This window comes from Myotis nattereri (assembly GCF_964212035.1).
Source record: "Myotis nattereri genome assembly, chromosome: 6".
NCBI lineage: Eukaryota > Metazoa > Chordata > Mammalia > Chiroptera > Vespertilionidae > Myotis > Myotis nattereri.
The window spans coordinates 43,636,841-43,655,255 of record NC_138081.1 but is presented as its reverse complement, the minus strand read 5'-3'; the positions used below and the strand labels follow the sequence as shown (position 1 = coordinate 43,655,255).

General features: G+C 42.5%; 2 protein-coding genes across 2 annotated transcripts in view; one reads left to right on the top strand and one right to left on the bottom strand.

Annotated features, from left to right (window-relative positions):
• ME1 (malic enzyme 1) overlaps positions 1-2,503 on the top strand; it is a 156,647-nt gene extending 154,144 nt beyond the window's left edge. The window contains exon 14 of the mRNA XM_081094386.1: positions 868-2,503. Within this exon, the coding sequence (XP_080950512.1) occupies positions 868-1,020 (153 nt within the window). The 3' untranslated portion in view covers positions 1,021-2,503. The remainder of the gene's footprint in view (positions 1-867) is intronic.
• Positions 2,504-12,826: 10,323 nt separating this feature from the next.
• RWDD2A (RWD domain containing 2A) lies at positions 12,827-18,325 on the bottom strand. Its single transcript, XM_081093540.1, has 3 exons — positions 18,258-18,325; positions 16,981-17,213; positions 12,827-16,006 (listed from the first exon to the last, which is right to left on the bottom strand). The coding sequence occupies exons 2-3, from the start codon at positions 17,182-17,184 to the stop codon at positions 15,329-15,331; spliced, it is 882 nt and encodes a 293-aa protein (XP_080949666.1). The 5' UTR covers positions 17,185-17,213; positions 18,258-18,325; the 3' UTR covers positions 12,827-15,328.
• Positions 18,326-18,415: the final 90 nt, after the last annotated feature.

The following is an 18,415-nucleotide window of genomic DNA, read 5'->3' as shown; positions in this document are numbered from 1 at the left end:
AAAGAAAATATGGGAAGAGAGGACGTTTGAAGAGAAAGAGGAGATAGTTTAAGTTGATGTAAAGGGAAATTGAGATTGTTTTCTCAGATTAATTGGAATCTTCTCAGTAGAGTGGTGAGAGTTAAATGGAGATTCGACAGGGGATGGTTTGAAATTACCTGTGGGAAAGCTGAGAGGAAGTTGCTTTTTATTTTATTTTTCAAAAGGAGGATAAAAGCATAATGTGTAACCACGTAACCCAGGTGAGGTTAGGAATAGTAGGACATTGCGGGGGAGAGCCATGAAAGGAGAAAGCTGGCGCTGAGGGTTCCCCACGCTGGGGACTAGAATGGAGAGTGTGACACAGAGACATGGAAACAGGATTCTGTGATGCTGGGAAGGGGCGTTGAAACTGCCCGTGGAGTCCTGCTGGTTAGGTGAGCAGGGTCAGGAGACTGGGGTAAAAAAAGAGATTTTGTAAGAGGCTGTGGTTAGAATAGAGATTATTAAAACTGCAAGGTGTTGAAGTTCAAACTTAGTAGGCATATTATGATAGTCAGTTCAAGTTAATTACCAGTCAGGTCATTTCAAGACATTTCCCACGTTATCTGAGAAATCCTGGTGTGATCACCCTTGAATAAATCTCTGCTATCCACACTTCCTTTTGTTGCTGTTATTGTATTCTCCTCTTGCTACATAATTTATATTTGCACTTTCATTTTATATCTTATTTGTGTATGTGTGCTTTTAATACAACTTGCTGTTTTTGAAAACAGACAAGATATAAATTATATATTAATTTTCTTGGAACAGACAAAAACTCCTGCCATGTACTCACCATCACCTCTGTTCCTTAAAATATAACTAAGACTCTTTTTCTATTTCTAGATTGTGAAAGATGCATACCAAGAAAAGACAGCCACAATTTATCCTGAACCCCCAAACAAGGAAGCGTTTGTCTGCTCTCAGATGTATAGCACTGATTATGACCAGATTCTACCTGAGGAGGCCCAGAAAATACAGACCAAATCTGACCAGTAACATAATAACTAACATTTCTAATTCCATTAATGAGTTCTGAAATCTTTCATAATTTTTAAAGATTAGACTCTTTTATAATGATTTACAATAGGCTAGATTAAGATAATTTTACTTTGACAATCTAAAAATTTATGGGAAAATATTAATATACTTTAGGGCACATATTATACTCGACAATTTTGCTTCATTTACTTTCTGGTTATTTATGATTTCTATCTTATTTTGCCCAAGTTCTCTTTAAAAGCTATTGTACCTACTACTGAGAAACTCATTGTTTTTATATAGGGAACTAATGGGAAGACCAAAATTAGTAATAAATTGATATGATTAAAATTAAAACCCATCATTCTTTGGCTGACCATTTTGTTAAAAATCTTTTTTTATATATAAACAGAAATATATTTAGGCATAAATGAACTTTTGCTAAAAACAGAAATAACACGTTGTTGCCTAGAGAAATATAACTTCTCAGGTATTTTTATTCCAATTCCAGACCATACTTGTTCTTTTGGTACAACTGAATTCTGACATTTCTAAGAAAGATTATTGCTGTTTACAATGCGTTGGGCAGCTTTAGATTTTAATATTCTTTCTCCTTTGTTACACCTTCTTATCATCTTGGCCTCCATCACCTATCCCTTCTAATAGCATCTTTCTTTCCCATGACTAAGTACCCTATCCTTCAGCTCCACTTTACTGCTGCTGGGCCTTTTGAGGACTATGGCTCCTGTCCTGAGGTAGGTACCTTCAGTTCAGCACAGGCTGAGCAGTGGGAAGAGCAGAGGGGAGAGTAGGTCAGCTCCTTGAGAAAGGGGTGTTTGCAGTGTCAACCTATTAAGACAAGGATCTGCAGAGTCAGGAGAGAGAGCCCAGTTCCCGAACAAGCTGGGTTCCCACTTGAGTGACCTGCTCTAATGTTCCTTTTATTCGTTCAGATAATCAAGAGCTCCTTTTGTGGTTACAGTAAACACAATTTCCTCTGAATTTAGAGAAAATTTTGTAATCACTTCCCCAATCGCAGAAATCTTTACATTAGATATTAAAATATTCTAATTACCATTAGTAGTTACAGCCAAGAAATTCATGTTCATTTCAAGCTTTACCTTAGAAACTAATCACTGAACTAGTGGAGACAATTTTAAATTCATAAGCTCAGGTACAATAACATTTGCTATTTACTTGTAGAATTTTTCGGAGAATTTTCTGGGTTTTGAAGTAATGCTTTTAAAGAATATAAAACGATGTTCAAGGTTAACTATACTATAAATGATTTTATTGTAAGTGGAAGGTTACAAATTGTTTTAAGTGGGAGAAGGGGTGGAAGTATTTCTGAAGGTAAGATTTAGTCAAGAATTTCCTCAATATAGTTATTTTGATAAGATCCAGAATGCCTCTTTTTTGTCTGTTTTGATGTTGTCTTATAGCTCCAACTAAATGTACTTACCTGTGCAAAAGATTTATTAAAGCATAGAAAAAGTGAATGAAGAAAAGTGTAAAACAATTGTTTTTCTCTTAAAGTATTTTCATTTAAAAATAATGCTGAGTCTTAATGGGTGGTCATGTGACAGTATATAATGAATTTAAAAGTATTCTGATAGTTAATTTCTATATGAACTTAGTTTATTTAATACCAGTTGTATACAAAATGAATGAGCTTAGAGGAAGATAGTGAAACAGCTTTGGATGGTTACTTACTAGGTAGCATGTATTCTGTGTACATTATCTTATTTAATGTGGTCCCCACAATTCCCTTATGAAGTAGATATTTTGAGTAACTTGCCAAGTCCACAGAGTTAATACTAGTAAGTAAAGGAGGCGGGCTTTAAATCTATGTTTATCTTTTTTCTTAGCCTGTAGACTCACTAGAGTACAGTTTAGGACAGCACTGTCCAACAGAAAATGAAAGGGCTACATGTATAATTACTAGTAGTTTCATAAAAAGAAAAATGGAATTTATATTAATAATATATTTTATTTAAACCAGCATATTCAGAATATTATCATTTTGACATGTAATCAATATAAAAATATTAATGAGATATTTCACAGTATTTTGTTCATACTAAGCCTCTAGTATCCAGATATTTATACTTACATCAGTCATGAGAATATAGAGAACAATGGAATAGAACAAGAAGCTCACAGAGACCCCCTGAATATATGAATTATAAAGGCAGCACTATAATTAGAGATAAAGAATGGATTATGTAGTTTAAAAGATTAGGAAAACTTAAAACTATAGAGAAAATGAAAACTATATACTATATAAAATTAAAACTATGTAAAAAGGTAGACTTTAAATGGGTTAATACTTAAGTATGAAGGGTAAAATATAAAACTAATAAAAAAAATCGAAGCAAAATATCTTTGAGACCTCAGAAACACAAACATGAGGTTAAAAAATTGATGGAATGCATTATATAAGAGTGGAAAGGTTTTGGCTGATAAATGGCTGCTGCCATAAAACTGTAAAGGATAAAGAAATCCAGGACTGTGGGGTAGGTTAGTTGCTCTACAGAGATGGAATCATAAAGAGATCATTTAGGCTCAAAGGCTTAAGTTCTCAGCTCAAGGCACAGTATAAAAATGAGAAAAATGCCTATGTTTTTGCTAAAAGAATCTCTTCTCTCTTACCAACTGTAAGGCTGAAATAACTGAAAACCAAGGTATTATTTTAGCCATCTGGTTGCCAAATTACACCAGGAATTGCATTCACAGCCTTACCAGACCTCATCTAAAAGTAAAGAGTAATGACCAGGAAACAGTAGGACTTGGATTGGGAATGAGGATGTATGACAGGGGGATTTGGAGGACTTGTGACACTTTGAAATAGGTGAACAATAGCCCTTGTTTAATTACTGAAAGTCCTGTGTCCCAGGAAACCCCTCAACCCCAGACAAACCAGAACACTTGATGTGTCCTCCCTTGCTAATCAAAGCGGGAGGTATTCTTGTCTAAAGATGTTGTTGCTCAACCACAGGGCTTGTATGCATGCATATAAGCCTAACCAATGGACACAGACAACAGGGGGGTGAGGGCATGAGTGGGGAGTGGCAGGAGGCAATGGGGGGATAAGGACACATATGTAATACCTTAATCAATAAAGAAATTTAAAAAAAAGATGTTGTTGCAGCCTTGCTTGAAGATCCTGTAATAATCTCACTCGGTTTGCGTCCTGCTCTTCCCAGATTACTTCTTCTTATCTCTGTACACATAATATCAGATTCCAGTAGCTGGGTTAGATACAATTACAAAGACAAACCCAAGAGGAGAAGATTTCTACCAAAAGAATTCTAGATTTGGCTCATTTACATTGGCAAAACCTGAGGAAAATGTTTGGGATTCTGAAAATGTACTGAGAAAGAAGTGTAATTTTGGATTGGATAGAATTGATTGATTAGGGGTGCACTTGCCACAGGGTCTGGATTAATGTGCTGCCTTAAGCAGTTGAAAGAGATTCTACTAGTTGGTTGAATTAGTTGACTGAAATATCCTGTATAATAATAGACAAACATGGTAATTGACCATACCTTTGCTACGCCTCCCATTGGCTAATCAGCGTGATATGCAAATTAGCCGCCAACAAATATGATGGCTAATTTGCATACTGCAGGCAGGGTGGGTCAGTGCCATCCACCTGTCCCGCCGCCCTCCGGGCCTGCTATTTGCCATCTGGGGCGGTGGAGCGGGACAGCGCCATCCTGCCTGCCCTACCGCCATCCAGGCCTGCTATCTGCAACCCGGGGCAGCGGGCGTCCCGTGCACGACCCGACCCAGGGTGGCTGGGCAGGGCATCAGCGATCCGCCAGCCCGCCCAGGGGGCCCATGTGCGACTCGACCCAGGGCAGCCGAGAGGAACAGCAGCAATCCGCCAGCCTGCCTGGCCACCGTCCGGGTGTCCGGTGTGTGACCCGACCCAGGGTGGCGGGGTGGAACAGCGTGGCTCCTCTGTCACCCCAGCTTCCTCATCACAGCTCCCTCGGCGGTCTAAGCCTTTAGTCGGACATCCCCCAAGGGCTCCCTGGCTGCCTAAAGGATGTCTGACTGCAAGCTTAGGCCTGATTTCCTAGGGAGTGGGCCTAAGTTGACAGGTGGACATCCCCAAAAGGGTCCTGGACTGCAAATGGGCACAGGCCAGGCTGAGGGACCCCCCGAAGTGCACAAATTTTTGTGCACCAGGCCTCTAGTACTATATAATAAAAGGCTAATATGCAAATCAACCAAATGGTTGACCGGTCACTATGATGTGCACTGGCCACCAGGGTTCAGATGCTCAATGCAGGAGCTGCCCCCTGGTGGTCAGTGTGCTCCCACAGTGGGAGCGCTTCTCAGCCAGAAGCCAGGCTCACGGCTGGCTAGTGCAGTGGCGATGGCGGGAGCCTCTTCTGCCTCCGAGGCAGCGCTAAGGATGTCCGACTGCCGGGAGCAGGCCTACGTCGTCATTCAGACATCTCCCATGGGCTCCCGAACTGCAAGAGGGTGCAAGCTGGGCTGAGGGACCCCCCTCCCCACTGAATGCACAAATTTCATGCACCGGACCTCTAGTAAACTTAATAATGGCCCACATTAAATACAATTGAGAATGCCAACATTCCTTGAAATAATATAAAGGAATTAAAAGATTACAAAAATAGGAGTGTTGGAGTGGATTTGTCTTGTGCAAATCAAAACATTCTAATCCTAATTATTTCCTAACTAAGTTTCCCAAGAGGACCTATCGGTTTCACTGAGGCCTTGAGAGACACATTGGTGAAGGGAATAGCAGCATCCATGAAAAACATTTTTAAAAAATTAAGGTATAATTAACATGTAACATATTAGTTTCAGGTGATCAACATGATTCCATATCCTATCTAATAATAGACAAACATGGTAATTAACCATAACTTCGCTACCCTTCCCATTGGCTAATCAAGGTGATATGCAAATTAACTGCCAACTAAGATGGCAGTTAACCACAAACAAAGATGGCGGCTAATTTGCATACTGCAGGCAGATCCCGCTGCGCCACCCAAGGCGAGATCCTGGCCTGCTGTGTCTTGGGCGGGGTCGGGGTGGGCAGCAGCAGATCTGAGTTGGGCGGGATCCTGTCCTGCAGTGTCTTGGGCGGAGTGGGCGGGGCGGGCAGCAGCAGGATCTGTGAGAGGGCACAGGTTGGGCTGAGGGACCCCCCTTCCCTGCCAGTGCACAAATTTTTGTGCACGGGTCTTCTAGTTTGTATATATTGTGAAATGATCACCACAATAAGTCTAGTGATCATTTGTCACCATACATAGCTACAAAATGTTTTTCTTTTTTATTAATATATTTTTTGGTGTACCACAGAATTTTAATAATTAGTTTATTTATTTTTTAATATATTTATTTCAGAGAGGAAGGGAGAGGGAGAGAGATATAGAAACATCAATTACTGGTCAACTGCCTCCTGCATGCCCCACCCTGGGGATCAAGCCCACAACCCAGGCATGTGCCTTGACCAAATCAAACACAGGACCCTTCAATCCACAAGCCAATGCTCTGTCCACTGAACCAAACCAGCCAGGGCCAAAATGTTTTTCTTATGAGAACTTTTGAGATGTACTCTTTTAGCAACTTTCAAGTATTCAATAGAGTAGTATTAACTACTAGAGGCCTGCTGCATGAAATTCATGCATGGGTAGGTTCCCTAGGCCTGGCCTGCAATCAGAGCTGATCTTCCCCAGGTGCCGGCAGCTGGCCCCGCCACCCATGTCTGCCGCCACCCACCCCCAGTTCCCTGTTCCCCATTGGATGATTGGAGCCTGCTGGCCAGGTGGAGGGACCAAGAGGTTGGCCGGCAGGCTCCAATCAGGATCTGGGACTGTGGGCTGGGAGCAGCTCCTGTGTTGAGCATCTGCCCCCTGGTGGTCAGTGCATGTCAGAGCTGACGGGTCGTTCCACCATCCAGTCGATGTGCATCCAGTCGCTTTTATATACATAGTCAGCATACTAAACATTACAGTCCCGTGACTTATTTTATAACTGTAAATTTGTATGTTTCAACCCCTCTCACCAATTTCCCCCATCCCCCCACACACCCATCTCTGTCAACCACCAGTCTCTTTTACGTATCTACTAGAGTCCTGTTGTATGAATTCGTGCACTGGTGGGGTCGCTTGGGATGGCCTGTGGGGACTGGGCTGAAACCCACAGTCGAACGCCGCCTGCAGCTCCTACCTGCTGCTCCCGCTCATCCCAGCCCCACTGAACCTGCTGTAGGCTCGCTCCCAATCAGTCCCAATTGGGAGAGGCTCATGCCGCAGCAACGCTCGCCGGCCATGAGCCCTGCATCTGGTGCCCTCCCAAGGGGAGTGGTCTGTAGGATCAGAACAAAACTGGCTCTCTGTCATCCCCCGAGAGGTCCCGGATTGCAAAAGGGCACAGGCCAGGCTGAGGGGCCCCACTGATGCATGATCGGGGCCGGGAAGGGACTGGCCGGCCAGGGAGGGATGCGGAAGGTTGGCCAGCTGGGGAGGGACCGCGGGTGGGCTCCAGGGCGTATTCAGCCCATCTTGCTCAGTCCCAATCATCCAGGCCCCAGGAGCAAGCTAACCTACCAGTCAGAGCGTCTGCCCCCTGGTAGTCAGTGCACATCATAGCGAGCGGTTGAGTGGCCTTAGCATATCATTAGCATATTACACTTTGATTGGTTAAACAGTCGACGGTCACCGGACGACTGGAAACTTAGCATATTAGGCTTTTATTATATAGGATGGGCTCTGTGTTTTTGTTTGTTTGTTGTTTAGATTCCACATGTAAGTTTATTTCACTTAACATAATGCCCCTGAGGTCTACCCATGTTGTCGCAAATAGCAACATTTTACTTTTTTTATGGCTCAATAATATTCATATATACCACATTTCCTTTATTCACCCATTGTTGGCCATGTCTTGCCTATTGTAAATAATGCTGCAATGAACATGGAACCCATATATTTGTATGAATTAGTGGGTTCATTCCTGGATCATATGGTAGTTCTATATTTTTTTTTTCAGGACTTCCATAATAGTTGCACCAATTTACATTCCCACTGACAACTGACAGTACACAAGGGTTCGCTTTTCTCCACATCTTCACCAATACTTATTTCTTGTCATTTTGATATCTGTTCTGACAGGTGTGAGGTGATACCTCATTGTGGTTTTAATTTGCATTTCCCTGATTATTAGTGATGTTGAGCATCTTTTTATGTACACAATGGACATCTACATCTTCTTTTCAATAATATTCAGATCCTCTGCCTTTTTTTGTTGTTTTTAACCCTCACCTGAGGATATTTTTTCCATTGATTTTTTAGAGAGAGTGGAAGGGAAGAAGGGAAGAAGGGAAGCAGGGAGGAAGGAATAAGAAGAGAGAGAGAGATGTGAGAGAGAGACATCGATTGGTTACCTCCCACATGTGCTTTGATCAAGGACAGGGATTGAACTTGCAACCCAGGTACATGCCCTTTGCCAGGAATCGAACCCATGACCCTTTGTTGCATGATCGATGCTCTAACCACTGGGTACACCATGTAGGGATTCTCAGATTTTTAATCTGATTTTTAGTCAGATTTTTTTTGGTATTATTGAGTTGTATGAGTTCTTTATATATTTTGGATATTAGTCCCTTTTAGATACATGATTTCAAATATTTTCATCCATCGAGTTGGTTGCCTTTTTCATTTTGTTGAGGGTTGCCTTCGTTGTGTAGAGCTTTTTAGTTAATGTAATGTAATCCCACTTGTTTATTTGTGCTTTTGTTGCCTTTGTTCTTGGTGTCAAATTCAAGAAATGATCACCAAAATCAATGTCAAGGTGTTTACTGCCTATGTTTTTTTCTAGGAGTTTTATTGTCTCAGGTGTTTCATTCATACTTTAATCCATTTTGAGTTAATTTTTGTGTAGTGGTCCAGTGTATCCAACGCCATTTACTGAAGAGACTGCCCTTTCCTCATTGTATATTTTTGGCTCCTTTATCATAAATTAATTGACTATATATGTGTGGGTTTATTTCTGAATCTCTATTCTGTTTCATCTATATATATAGAAGCCTAAGCAACCAGCCAACCAGCCAGTAGCTATGACATGCACTGACCACCAGGGGGCAGATGCTCAATGCAGGAGCTGCTGAGCTACAATGACTTGGCAGCTCTGGTTCTAGGGTGACACACCCGTAACCAGAGAGGAGGGAGCCCGATTCTGGGGTGTGTCACCCGAGAACCGCCCTCTTGCAATCCAGGATCCTTCGGGGGATGTCAGAGACCCAGTTGCAGCCCGATCCCCTCAGGCCAGGCCAAGTGACCCCACCAGTTCATGAATCTGTGCACGGGGCCTCTAGTTCATATATATGTCTGTTTGTATACCATACTGTTTTGATTGCTGTAGCTTTGTAATATAGTTCGAAATCAGGGTGTGTGATGCCTCCAGCTTTATTCTTTCTCAAGATTGCTTTGGCTATTTGGGGTCTTTTGTGGTTCTATACAAATTTTAGAATTGTTTGTTCTATTTCTGTGAAAAATGTTATTAGAATTTTGATAGGGACTGCATTGAATCTGTAAATTGCTTTGGGTATTATGGACATTTTAACAATATTAATTCTTCCAGTTGATGAGCATGTAATATCTTTAAATTTATTTGTATCTTCAATTTCTTTCATCAGTGTCTTATAATTTTCATTGTACAGGTGTTTCACCTCCTTAGGTCAATTTATTCCTAGGTATTTTATTCTTTTCGATGTAATTATAAATGAGATACTTTTCTTAATTTCTTTTTCTTATAGTTTATTATTAGTGTATAGAAAGGCAATAGATCTTTGAATATTAATGTTGTATCTTACAACTTTACTGAATATGTTTATTATTTCGAACAGTATTTTGGTAGCCTTTAGAATTTTCTGTATATAATATCATGTCATCTCAAATAGAGGCAGTTTTATTTCTTCCTTTCCAATTTGGATGTGTTTTATTCTTTTCTTGCCTAATTGTTCTGGCTAAAACTTTAAATCCTATGTTGAATAAAAGTGGCAAGAGGGGGCATCCTTGTTTTGTTTCTGACCTTACAGGAAAGCTTTCAGCTTTTTATCATTGAGTATGGTTTTAGCTGTCTGCTCGTCATATATGCCCTTTATTATGTTATGTTCCCTCTGTACATAATTTGTTGTTTTTTTTGAAATCACAAATGGATGTTGAATTTTGTTAAATGCTTTTTCTGCATCTATTGAGACAATCATGATTTTTATTCTTCATTTTGTTAATGTGGTATATCATATTGGTTGATTTGCTGCTATTGAACAATCCTTGCATCCCAGGAAGAAGTCTCATTTAATCATGGCATATGACCCTTTCAATGTATTGTTGAGTTTGGTATGCTAATATTTGTTGAGGACATGAAAAGCATTTTAATGACTCTTCTCTGTAAGCCAGGGAGCTTGTGGGAAATGCTAGGTTAAAATGGGCTCCTTATTTCAATAGAGATGTCAGAATCTTGTGGTCGATAGAGCTTAATAGCAAGGCTTTGCAGCTATTAACAACTGGAGACAAATTGGAAACAATAATAGAAGATCTGCTATACTCAAAATAGTTTAGTTTACAGAAATCTTTGCTGGTAGCCAGTAAATCATAGGACCCCATGTCCTGAAATTTTGTTGAAAAATGTAACAATTAGGACAGCATATGTGCTGACCAAGAAAAATGGATGCCAGTATACAATTGATAACAGCCAAACCAGTGTCTATTAGATGAATATCAGCATGGCTTAGGTCCAAATATGTGGGCAACCCACATAGGTCTACTTGATATGTATAACACTAGCAGAAAAGCCTGACTACCACCACCAAGATTGAGTTCCGAGGCCCTCACCAAACTGCCAATCACAGGTATGAATGAAAGATCTTGAAGGTGAAGAACGCTGTAATGTAAGTGCTTCCGACATCTTCCCTTGCGGCTCCATTTTCAGGTTAACACCAAGAACATTACTAGGTCTCTTGGAAATCATCTGGCCACAGTTTGAACAAATACAGATTTCTGGAGTCTATGAAACCTTTTTGGTCTATGGGACAAAGTGCATGCTCTAGGAATATATCCATCATGTATTTATTTTTCCAGTGAAGAGTTAGAATTGATGTCTTCATCATGTATGGCAGTATCCCCATAGTGCAATGGTTCTCAACCTTCCTAATGCCGCGACCCTTTAATACAGTTCCTCATGTTGTAATGACCCCCAACCATAAAATTATTTTCGTTGCTACTTCATAACTGTAATTTTGCTACTGTTATGAATCGTAATGTAAATATCTGATATGCAGTATGTATTTTCATTGTTACAAATTGAACATAATTAAAGCATAGTGATTAATCACAAAAACAATATGTAATTATATATGTGTTTTCTGATGATCTTAGGCGACCCCTGTGAAAGGGTTGTTCAATCCCCAAAGGGGTCGCGACCCACAGATTGAGAACTGCTGCCATAGTGGATCCCTGATATATAAGAAAGGCCTATTCTGGCAGGAAGTACCATATGCTTTACAGGGATAAATTTCACCATCACAAACTTTACAATAAGCAAGGGTCTGATTCTTACCACATCTAGAATTAGCATGATCTTTGGCATGTGCAAAAGACAGATGGACCTTTAAGAATGACAGCTGCGCCCAGCCGGTGTGGTTCAGTAGTTGAGCATCAACTTATGAACCAGGTCACTGTTCGATTCCCAGTCAGGGCTCCATCCCCAGTTGGGGGAAGGATGCAGGAGGCAGGCAATCAAAGATTCTTATCATTGATGTTTCTATCTCTCCCTCTCTCAAATCAATAAAATATGTATATTTATAAAAAACAAAAATAAAATAAAAGCTATTAAAAAAAGGATGACAGCTGCTGAGAGACAATTTCTCTTTCTTGGAGCAAATCAGTAGGGAGATGTTCATTTGTCTAATGCTTTTTTGTTTGTTTCTCCTTTATTCCAGTAAGCAGAGGGCCCCGAAGCAGTTTGTGCTATCAACAAGCAACATTCTATATTGCCTTTTGTCAAGGTTTCATTAACTCTCTGATACTGTCCCAGAGTATAGTCCTTGTTACCAGACCTTGATCGTCTTACCACTGTGTGGTGCACAAGCTGGTCTAACACATGGGTGGTGCTGTGCTCACAGGACCTGAGCTAAGGGGTAGATTAATCCAAAGAAAGCACAAGAGCCTCAGCCAGGTTGCGGAGGCCCAGTGTCTGGTGCGTGTTGGGATGTCCCCTCCGAATTGCATACTTTGTTCCACCAGTGACTCAGGAGGAGCCTCAGTGTTTGTTGGGCTTCTTTGAATTTGGTGTCCACTACTCAAAGCCTTTTATGGGTGGCCCACGTGCTTCCAGCTTTAACCGGTCGAAGAAAAAGAAAGGCCTCTCCCTCTGGTCCTGGCTGCAGTGCCTCCTGAAGGGAGACAGAATGGGCTCAGTTTTGAGGCAGATCAGGATTCTGTATTAAACCAGGATTTTTGAGCAAACCATGCTTGCCCTCTTCAGAAAGTACCTATTCTTTCAACTTACCACGGGGCTACTTGAGGTCAAAGCAAATGAAAGGAAACTGTGAAGACCTCAGATAGGCTCCCTCAGGGCCTTCTCAAGTTCTCAGAAGGGATGGGTGGCATGTAAGCTGTCATACCTGGAAACAAGTTCACAGGCAACGTATTTGTAATTTAATATGGGGATGTGTTAGGGTCCTTTAAGTCACCTGGCCCACTCCTCAGTCCATTATCCACGTATCCTCAGCACTTAGCCTGACACATAGTAGACGAAAAAGGAACAAAAAGCAAATAACATCCTTGGAGAAATATTGATTTAATCGTTTTTTAAAAAGACACTGCAACATTTATAATGAGCATTCTTTGCAAATAACCATTAATAAATATAAGGTATGTATACAGTATCAGGATTCTTGTTACAAACAATGGAGACTGGTTCTTTCAAGAAAAAAAAGACACTGGATAGCTCAAAGGAGGTGTTAACCAAGCATTCAGTAGGTCAGAAACGAGGGTGGCACTATGGATTTAAGCAGCGAGAGATCAAAACTTCCTTTATAGGAAGTTTCCAATGAGCGACTTGGTTTCATTCATTTCTCCCAAACCATTTAGAGAAGGGGCACACAGAGCAAGCTTTCTGTTCAGGAAATAGGAGGCACTGTTGTCTGTAACCACTGGATTGCTGCACACACACACAGCTCACCTGGATCAAAAGTCCCTATGTAAGAAGTGAGACCTCTGTTGAGAAGTAGCTGCTGGTGTGTGTGTGTGTGTGTGATGGTGGTGGTGGTGGTGGGGGGGGGGGGGTGCTATGTACTTTTATCAAGCTGACTAAACAAAACCAGCAGTCTACTGTACATAGACAGCTGAGCTTTGAATGTTCATATATGTATTTTTTTTCTGTAAAACCTATACTCCCATAATTTATGTTGATTATTAGTGCTTCTGATAGGAATAAAGTATTGCCACATGCTCATATTGGGCATGTAAAAGTTGGCTCTGAAAAATTACCATCAGAAATAGCTACAGAAGCAGGAAAGGTTTCATAAGCTAGAATTTATTCCTTTGAATTCTGTTTTTGTTTCATATTTTGGTTCTTTAAGCTTGTTTATCTGTCACTACTTTTGCCAATTTAATCAGAAAAATTGCTGAGTGGTTTGGGCATATATTAGGTACTTGGTACATATTGTCTCATTTCAAAGGAAGAAAATTAATGGAGTTATATTTCTTTGGAGTCTAAAAACGTGTGAATGCTAATTATACTTATTGATGGTTTGGGGGAGATTGTATGGGAAATACTACATGAAGTTGTTTTCAGTCCATGTAAGCCTTATTTCTTCCCTTCGTTTATAAGAAAAGCATGAGGCTCCAGTCTGAATCCCAGCTACTGCCCAGGCTAGGACGGGTGAGCTGACAATCTCGCAAAGGCAGGCCCAGGGCAGGGCCTCCGAGGTGTGCCCTGAAACTCATTCTGAGCTGAGACCTTTGGTAGAACAGAGTGGACCCAGTTCCAAGGCTTCAAGGTCAGGAGACTCAGCTTAGTGCCTGGTCAGTCTATTCCGTTTGTCCTCACCCTGGCCCAAGGACATGTGTCTACATCTTAGACATGGAGTGTACAACCAGAATGAACTGTTATCAAAATGCCTGTAGGCCCCTCAGCACATGCAGCAGTGATTGGCATCTAACAACGTATGGCAATACGGGGAGTGAGGCATTCCCCCCCAAGTTTCTAAATCTCAGCATCCAGCTTTGGCATCCTGAGGGGACTGTGGCCTTAGGGAGGTGCCTGGGACCCAGCAGGAGAATGAAATGCTCCCTGAGAAAGGCAGAGACCATGGAAAGCAGAGGCAGTTCAGGGTACCCTTTAACACAGAGACTCCCAGAAATTCTTGGGAGGGACAGATACTTTGTAATGAAAAAGTTTGGCAAGTGCCAATTTAATAGGCGTTATTGAAATAAACTCTCATTTTGAAAAAGGCTGGTGAAGCTTGGAACTTTCAGGAGAGATGACAATGACTTACCACCAAAATGTAGAGCTCAATTTTTCCCCAGAAAGGTAATGGTCCGCAGGCATCCACACTGGTCCTCTCAACACTCTGGCCCTGACACATGGGCACAGATGGCCAGTGGGCATCACCTGTGGAACACTTTGTAGACAAGAAATCATATCTTTTTTTGTGGCTAAGAACTGAACTAAGAATATTGTATCGTTCTCTTTAGTATCATTAATCCACTGATGCAAACAGCCAAACAGCACATGTCCTCTTCATTACTCTTGAGACTTCTGACTCTTCTGCCATTACAGATGGGCTCCAGTTTTACTGAAAGAAAAACCTCAAAATCGGGGGTTTAAAATAAAGTAAGAAATGTAGTAAACATGCTTTGTCTTTGTTCTCATCTTAAACCTGATTTAGAATTCATCCCTAATAATGAAAGAGTGGTGTGCCATCTGGATACTAGCATCACGAAAGGGAGAGATGTTATTCTTATTTGTGAATTCAAAGCTGCAGTTGGACTACTGACATTAACTATGGGCTTTGGACTCCTCTTCAATCAAATCAGCTTCCCCAGTTAAATTGACTGCTTTTATTAAGTTACAATTAAATAGCTTCCAGTTAATACAAGAACATGGACATAACATCACAAGTGCACTGCTGTCAAGGTAAAAGGCCTGTGTAAAAATTCTGCAGCCAGGTTATTCACAGGGACACTAAACAGCCACCAGCCTGTTTATTTTGGTTTTATTAACAGAGATACTGACTTGGTGAGCTTATAAGCATAGGCCTTTTAATATTAATAGCTTCCTAGGAATCTGAATTTTTGCTTTCAATGCCAAATAATATCTGGAAAACATGCTCACTTTTGTGTTTTTTTAGAAATTCTAAGAACTGGCCCAGATTCATGTGATAGTCATTCCTTAATCCATAGTCACCATGGGCCTCAAGGAGTAATTCTTCAAAAGAATGGAAGAGTCTCAGATCCTCCCCATTTCCTTCGGTTTCGATACTTTCAGCATGCTTACAGGAAATGTGTTTCCAATTGGGATACCTGATCGTGTGCCAGAACTCCTCACACTGCTCTTTGAAGCCTTCCACACAGATTATACCAGGCTTTCCTGTCATACAAAATCCAGTCACATCTAACCTTTTCCCAGCATCCAAAATCTTCTTCCTTAGGTCCTGCTGATATATGTGATGGCTGTAGATCCACATTCGGAGAAATATGTTTTTGACCGGCTTTGCTTGTATTGATGGTTCATAAACAAGCTTTCTGTTCAGGAAATAGGAGGCACTGTTGTCCTGTAACCACTGGATTGCTGCACACACACAGAGCTCACCTGGATCAAAAGTCCCTATGTAAGAAGTGAGACCTCTGTTGAGAAGTAGCTGCTGTTGTCTGTCAAGCTCAGATGACCGTCCAAACAGCTGCAATGCTACATAGGGATAGCTGTGAGGCATGGTTACTTGCAAATCAATTTTCACCTTAAAATGGAAATCAAATAGATTTAAGTACCATAAAATCACCAAAGCTAGTTTATCAGTAGCAACTGCATGATTTTATGAAGTATAATAGTTATTGCTACTATTGGCATCTGTGTGCCAGACACTGTACTAAGTACTTTACACTATTCCTTCCATTTATACATTCATTTATCCCAGTATTTATCAAACACCTAACCATGTGCCAGGTACCCTATGCTAGAATAAAGAAGCGAAGACACCATTTCTACCCTGGTGAAGTCTAGAGCCTAGTGAAGGAGACAGACATTAAACAAATAATTACGCATAGCAAGTATTGAATTTCAGTGGTGAGAAGCATTACCATGGAAGAGTACAGGGACCCAATGAAATGCGTAAACAGGGGGAATGAATCCAGTCTGGGGAACCAAGACATCTCCTTGGGGGAATGGCAAAGGATGAGTAGGAAATAGGAGAGTAGCTCTCAAGTGCCTAGTCTACTTATTACCTGTGCTATGCTAATGCTGGAGATAAGTGGGTCAGAAGAAGAAGGTAAATTCATTTTTAGTGTTTAGATTTCTATCTATTTGCTTTCTGTGTTAGGGTACCACCAAAGAAACAGCCATTCACCCCTTAAAAGCCAGTTTTGCTAAAGGCCACATTTATATTTGTGAAAATCACAAATGTACAAAACCCATACTATAATAGTTGGATTGGTAAAAAACTGGATGACTGAGCAGAATAATAATGGTATTGAAATGTTTTTTAATAAAAAAAACAATACTAGGTATATTTGTTAAAAGGTGTGCATGTTCATGTAAAATTCAGGATGTTTACTGAAGACAATTTACAGGGCACTCGTATTTTACGTATTTTGCTTTCAAAAAAGGAATGGAAATATCCTGGAATATCTTGTTTGCTCAAACTGAAAGCTCATGTTCCAAGTGTTTCCAATAAAAACGAGGCACCTGATAATTAAAACAACTCAAGGCACTTACCTTGGGCTCCTCAATCTGGAGTGTAATCACAAATTCAATTTTTGGTGGCAGCGCCTCCCTTGTGCCTTCCAGGTATCTTTTTATAGTCGTCAGCGCATTTACATCTTCCAGTTTCACTTCTCCTTGGTTGGGAAACATAGACAACAGCATTTCCATCTCCAGCAGCTGGAGCTGCAGGCACTCTTGGACAGAAGCGGAGGACATGTTGCCTAGAAATCAACCTGCCAGGAAAACTGGAGAGGCCCAGGGACACTGGGTTTGTCAGTCCGCAGTGCCCAGCGAGATCTCCCCACGTTCCCTTTGCGCGGGAGCAGTTTTGCAGGAACACTGGACACTCAGAGCTGGGGGCACACACCGGGACACTTACACTTTTCTGCTTTACCTCCGGGATCCAAAATCTGGCGTGTACAGCATCCCCAAGGCACTGCCTTAGAATTCAGATTCCCAGTTCCTTCCCCGCCCCCCCCCCCCCCCCCCGCCCCGCTTCCGATCTGGATCCGGGGATGTGGACTTCCAACAAGTGTTCCCAATTATTCCGTTGCAGGTGGCTGGCAAACACCTGCGGATGCACAGCAAGCCTGGATTTGGGGGAAGGCAAGGGGCCCAGCGGGAATCCTCCCAGGTCCCCGGCGTGGGCGGAGCTGGACTCTGCGGGCAGGGAGCCCCGCAGTGCTCCCTGCGGGGGGGTGGGGGCTTTGGTTTCCAGGCTCTGGGGCCTCGTGGGCCCAGCCGCCCCCAGCGTCAGAAGTCATCCCTCAGCCTCAGCCCCCAGGGTCCCGGGATGGCCCTTTCCGCCTCTCCCGGGAGCTAGCGGGCCCGGGGCGGCGTCAGAAAGCTCCCGACGATTTGGACCCATTTGCCTCTGCCCCGAGGGGTCTGAGTTTAGCGAAGGGGGGAATGGGAGGGGGGGGAAATCCTACAGTTACATAAATAAAATGAGGTTTAGTGTCAATCTGGGCGGAGATGGGGCGGGGCGGAGGCCCAAGAAGGCTTCCCGGAATCCAGAGGTTTGGGAGATGAACCCCGAGCATGGAGAAGCGGCGCGGGATATCAGGTCCCTTTCCCTGTGACCGAGGCCACCTTGTCAGAGACTCAAATCGGCGCTGGCATCCCCCATCCGGGACCCTAGGATTCCCAGTTTCCCACAGACTCGGGATCTACCCTCCCCCCCCCCCCCCGACCCAAATTTGGAGGCGGGGCTGGGTATGTTCTGGCCGCAGTGCTCGGAAGGCTCGCGACCCTCGGCTGCAAGTCCCGGGCCACCGCGGAGGCCTCACCCTTCGTGGTCATTCGGGGGACTCAGCCCCAAGCCCGCTTCGACCCCGGATCCGCAGTTCCTGCAGGCGCCGGCAGCGCGCGGGCGGCGGGCGGCGGGCGGCGGGGCGGGGCCAGCGAACCCTCCCCCGCCGTGATTGGCCGGGGGGCGTGGCGACGT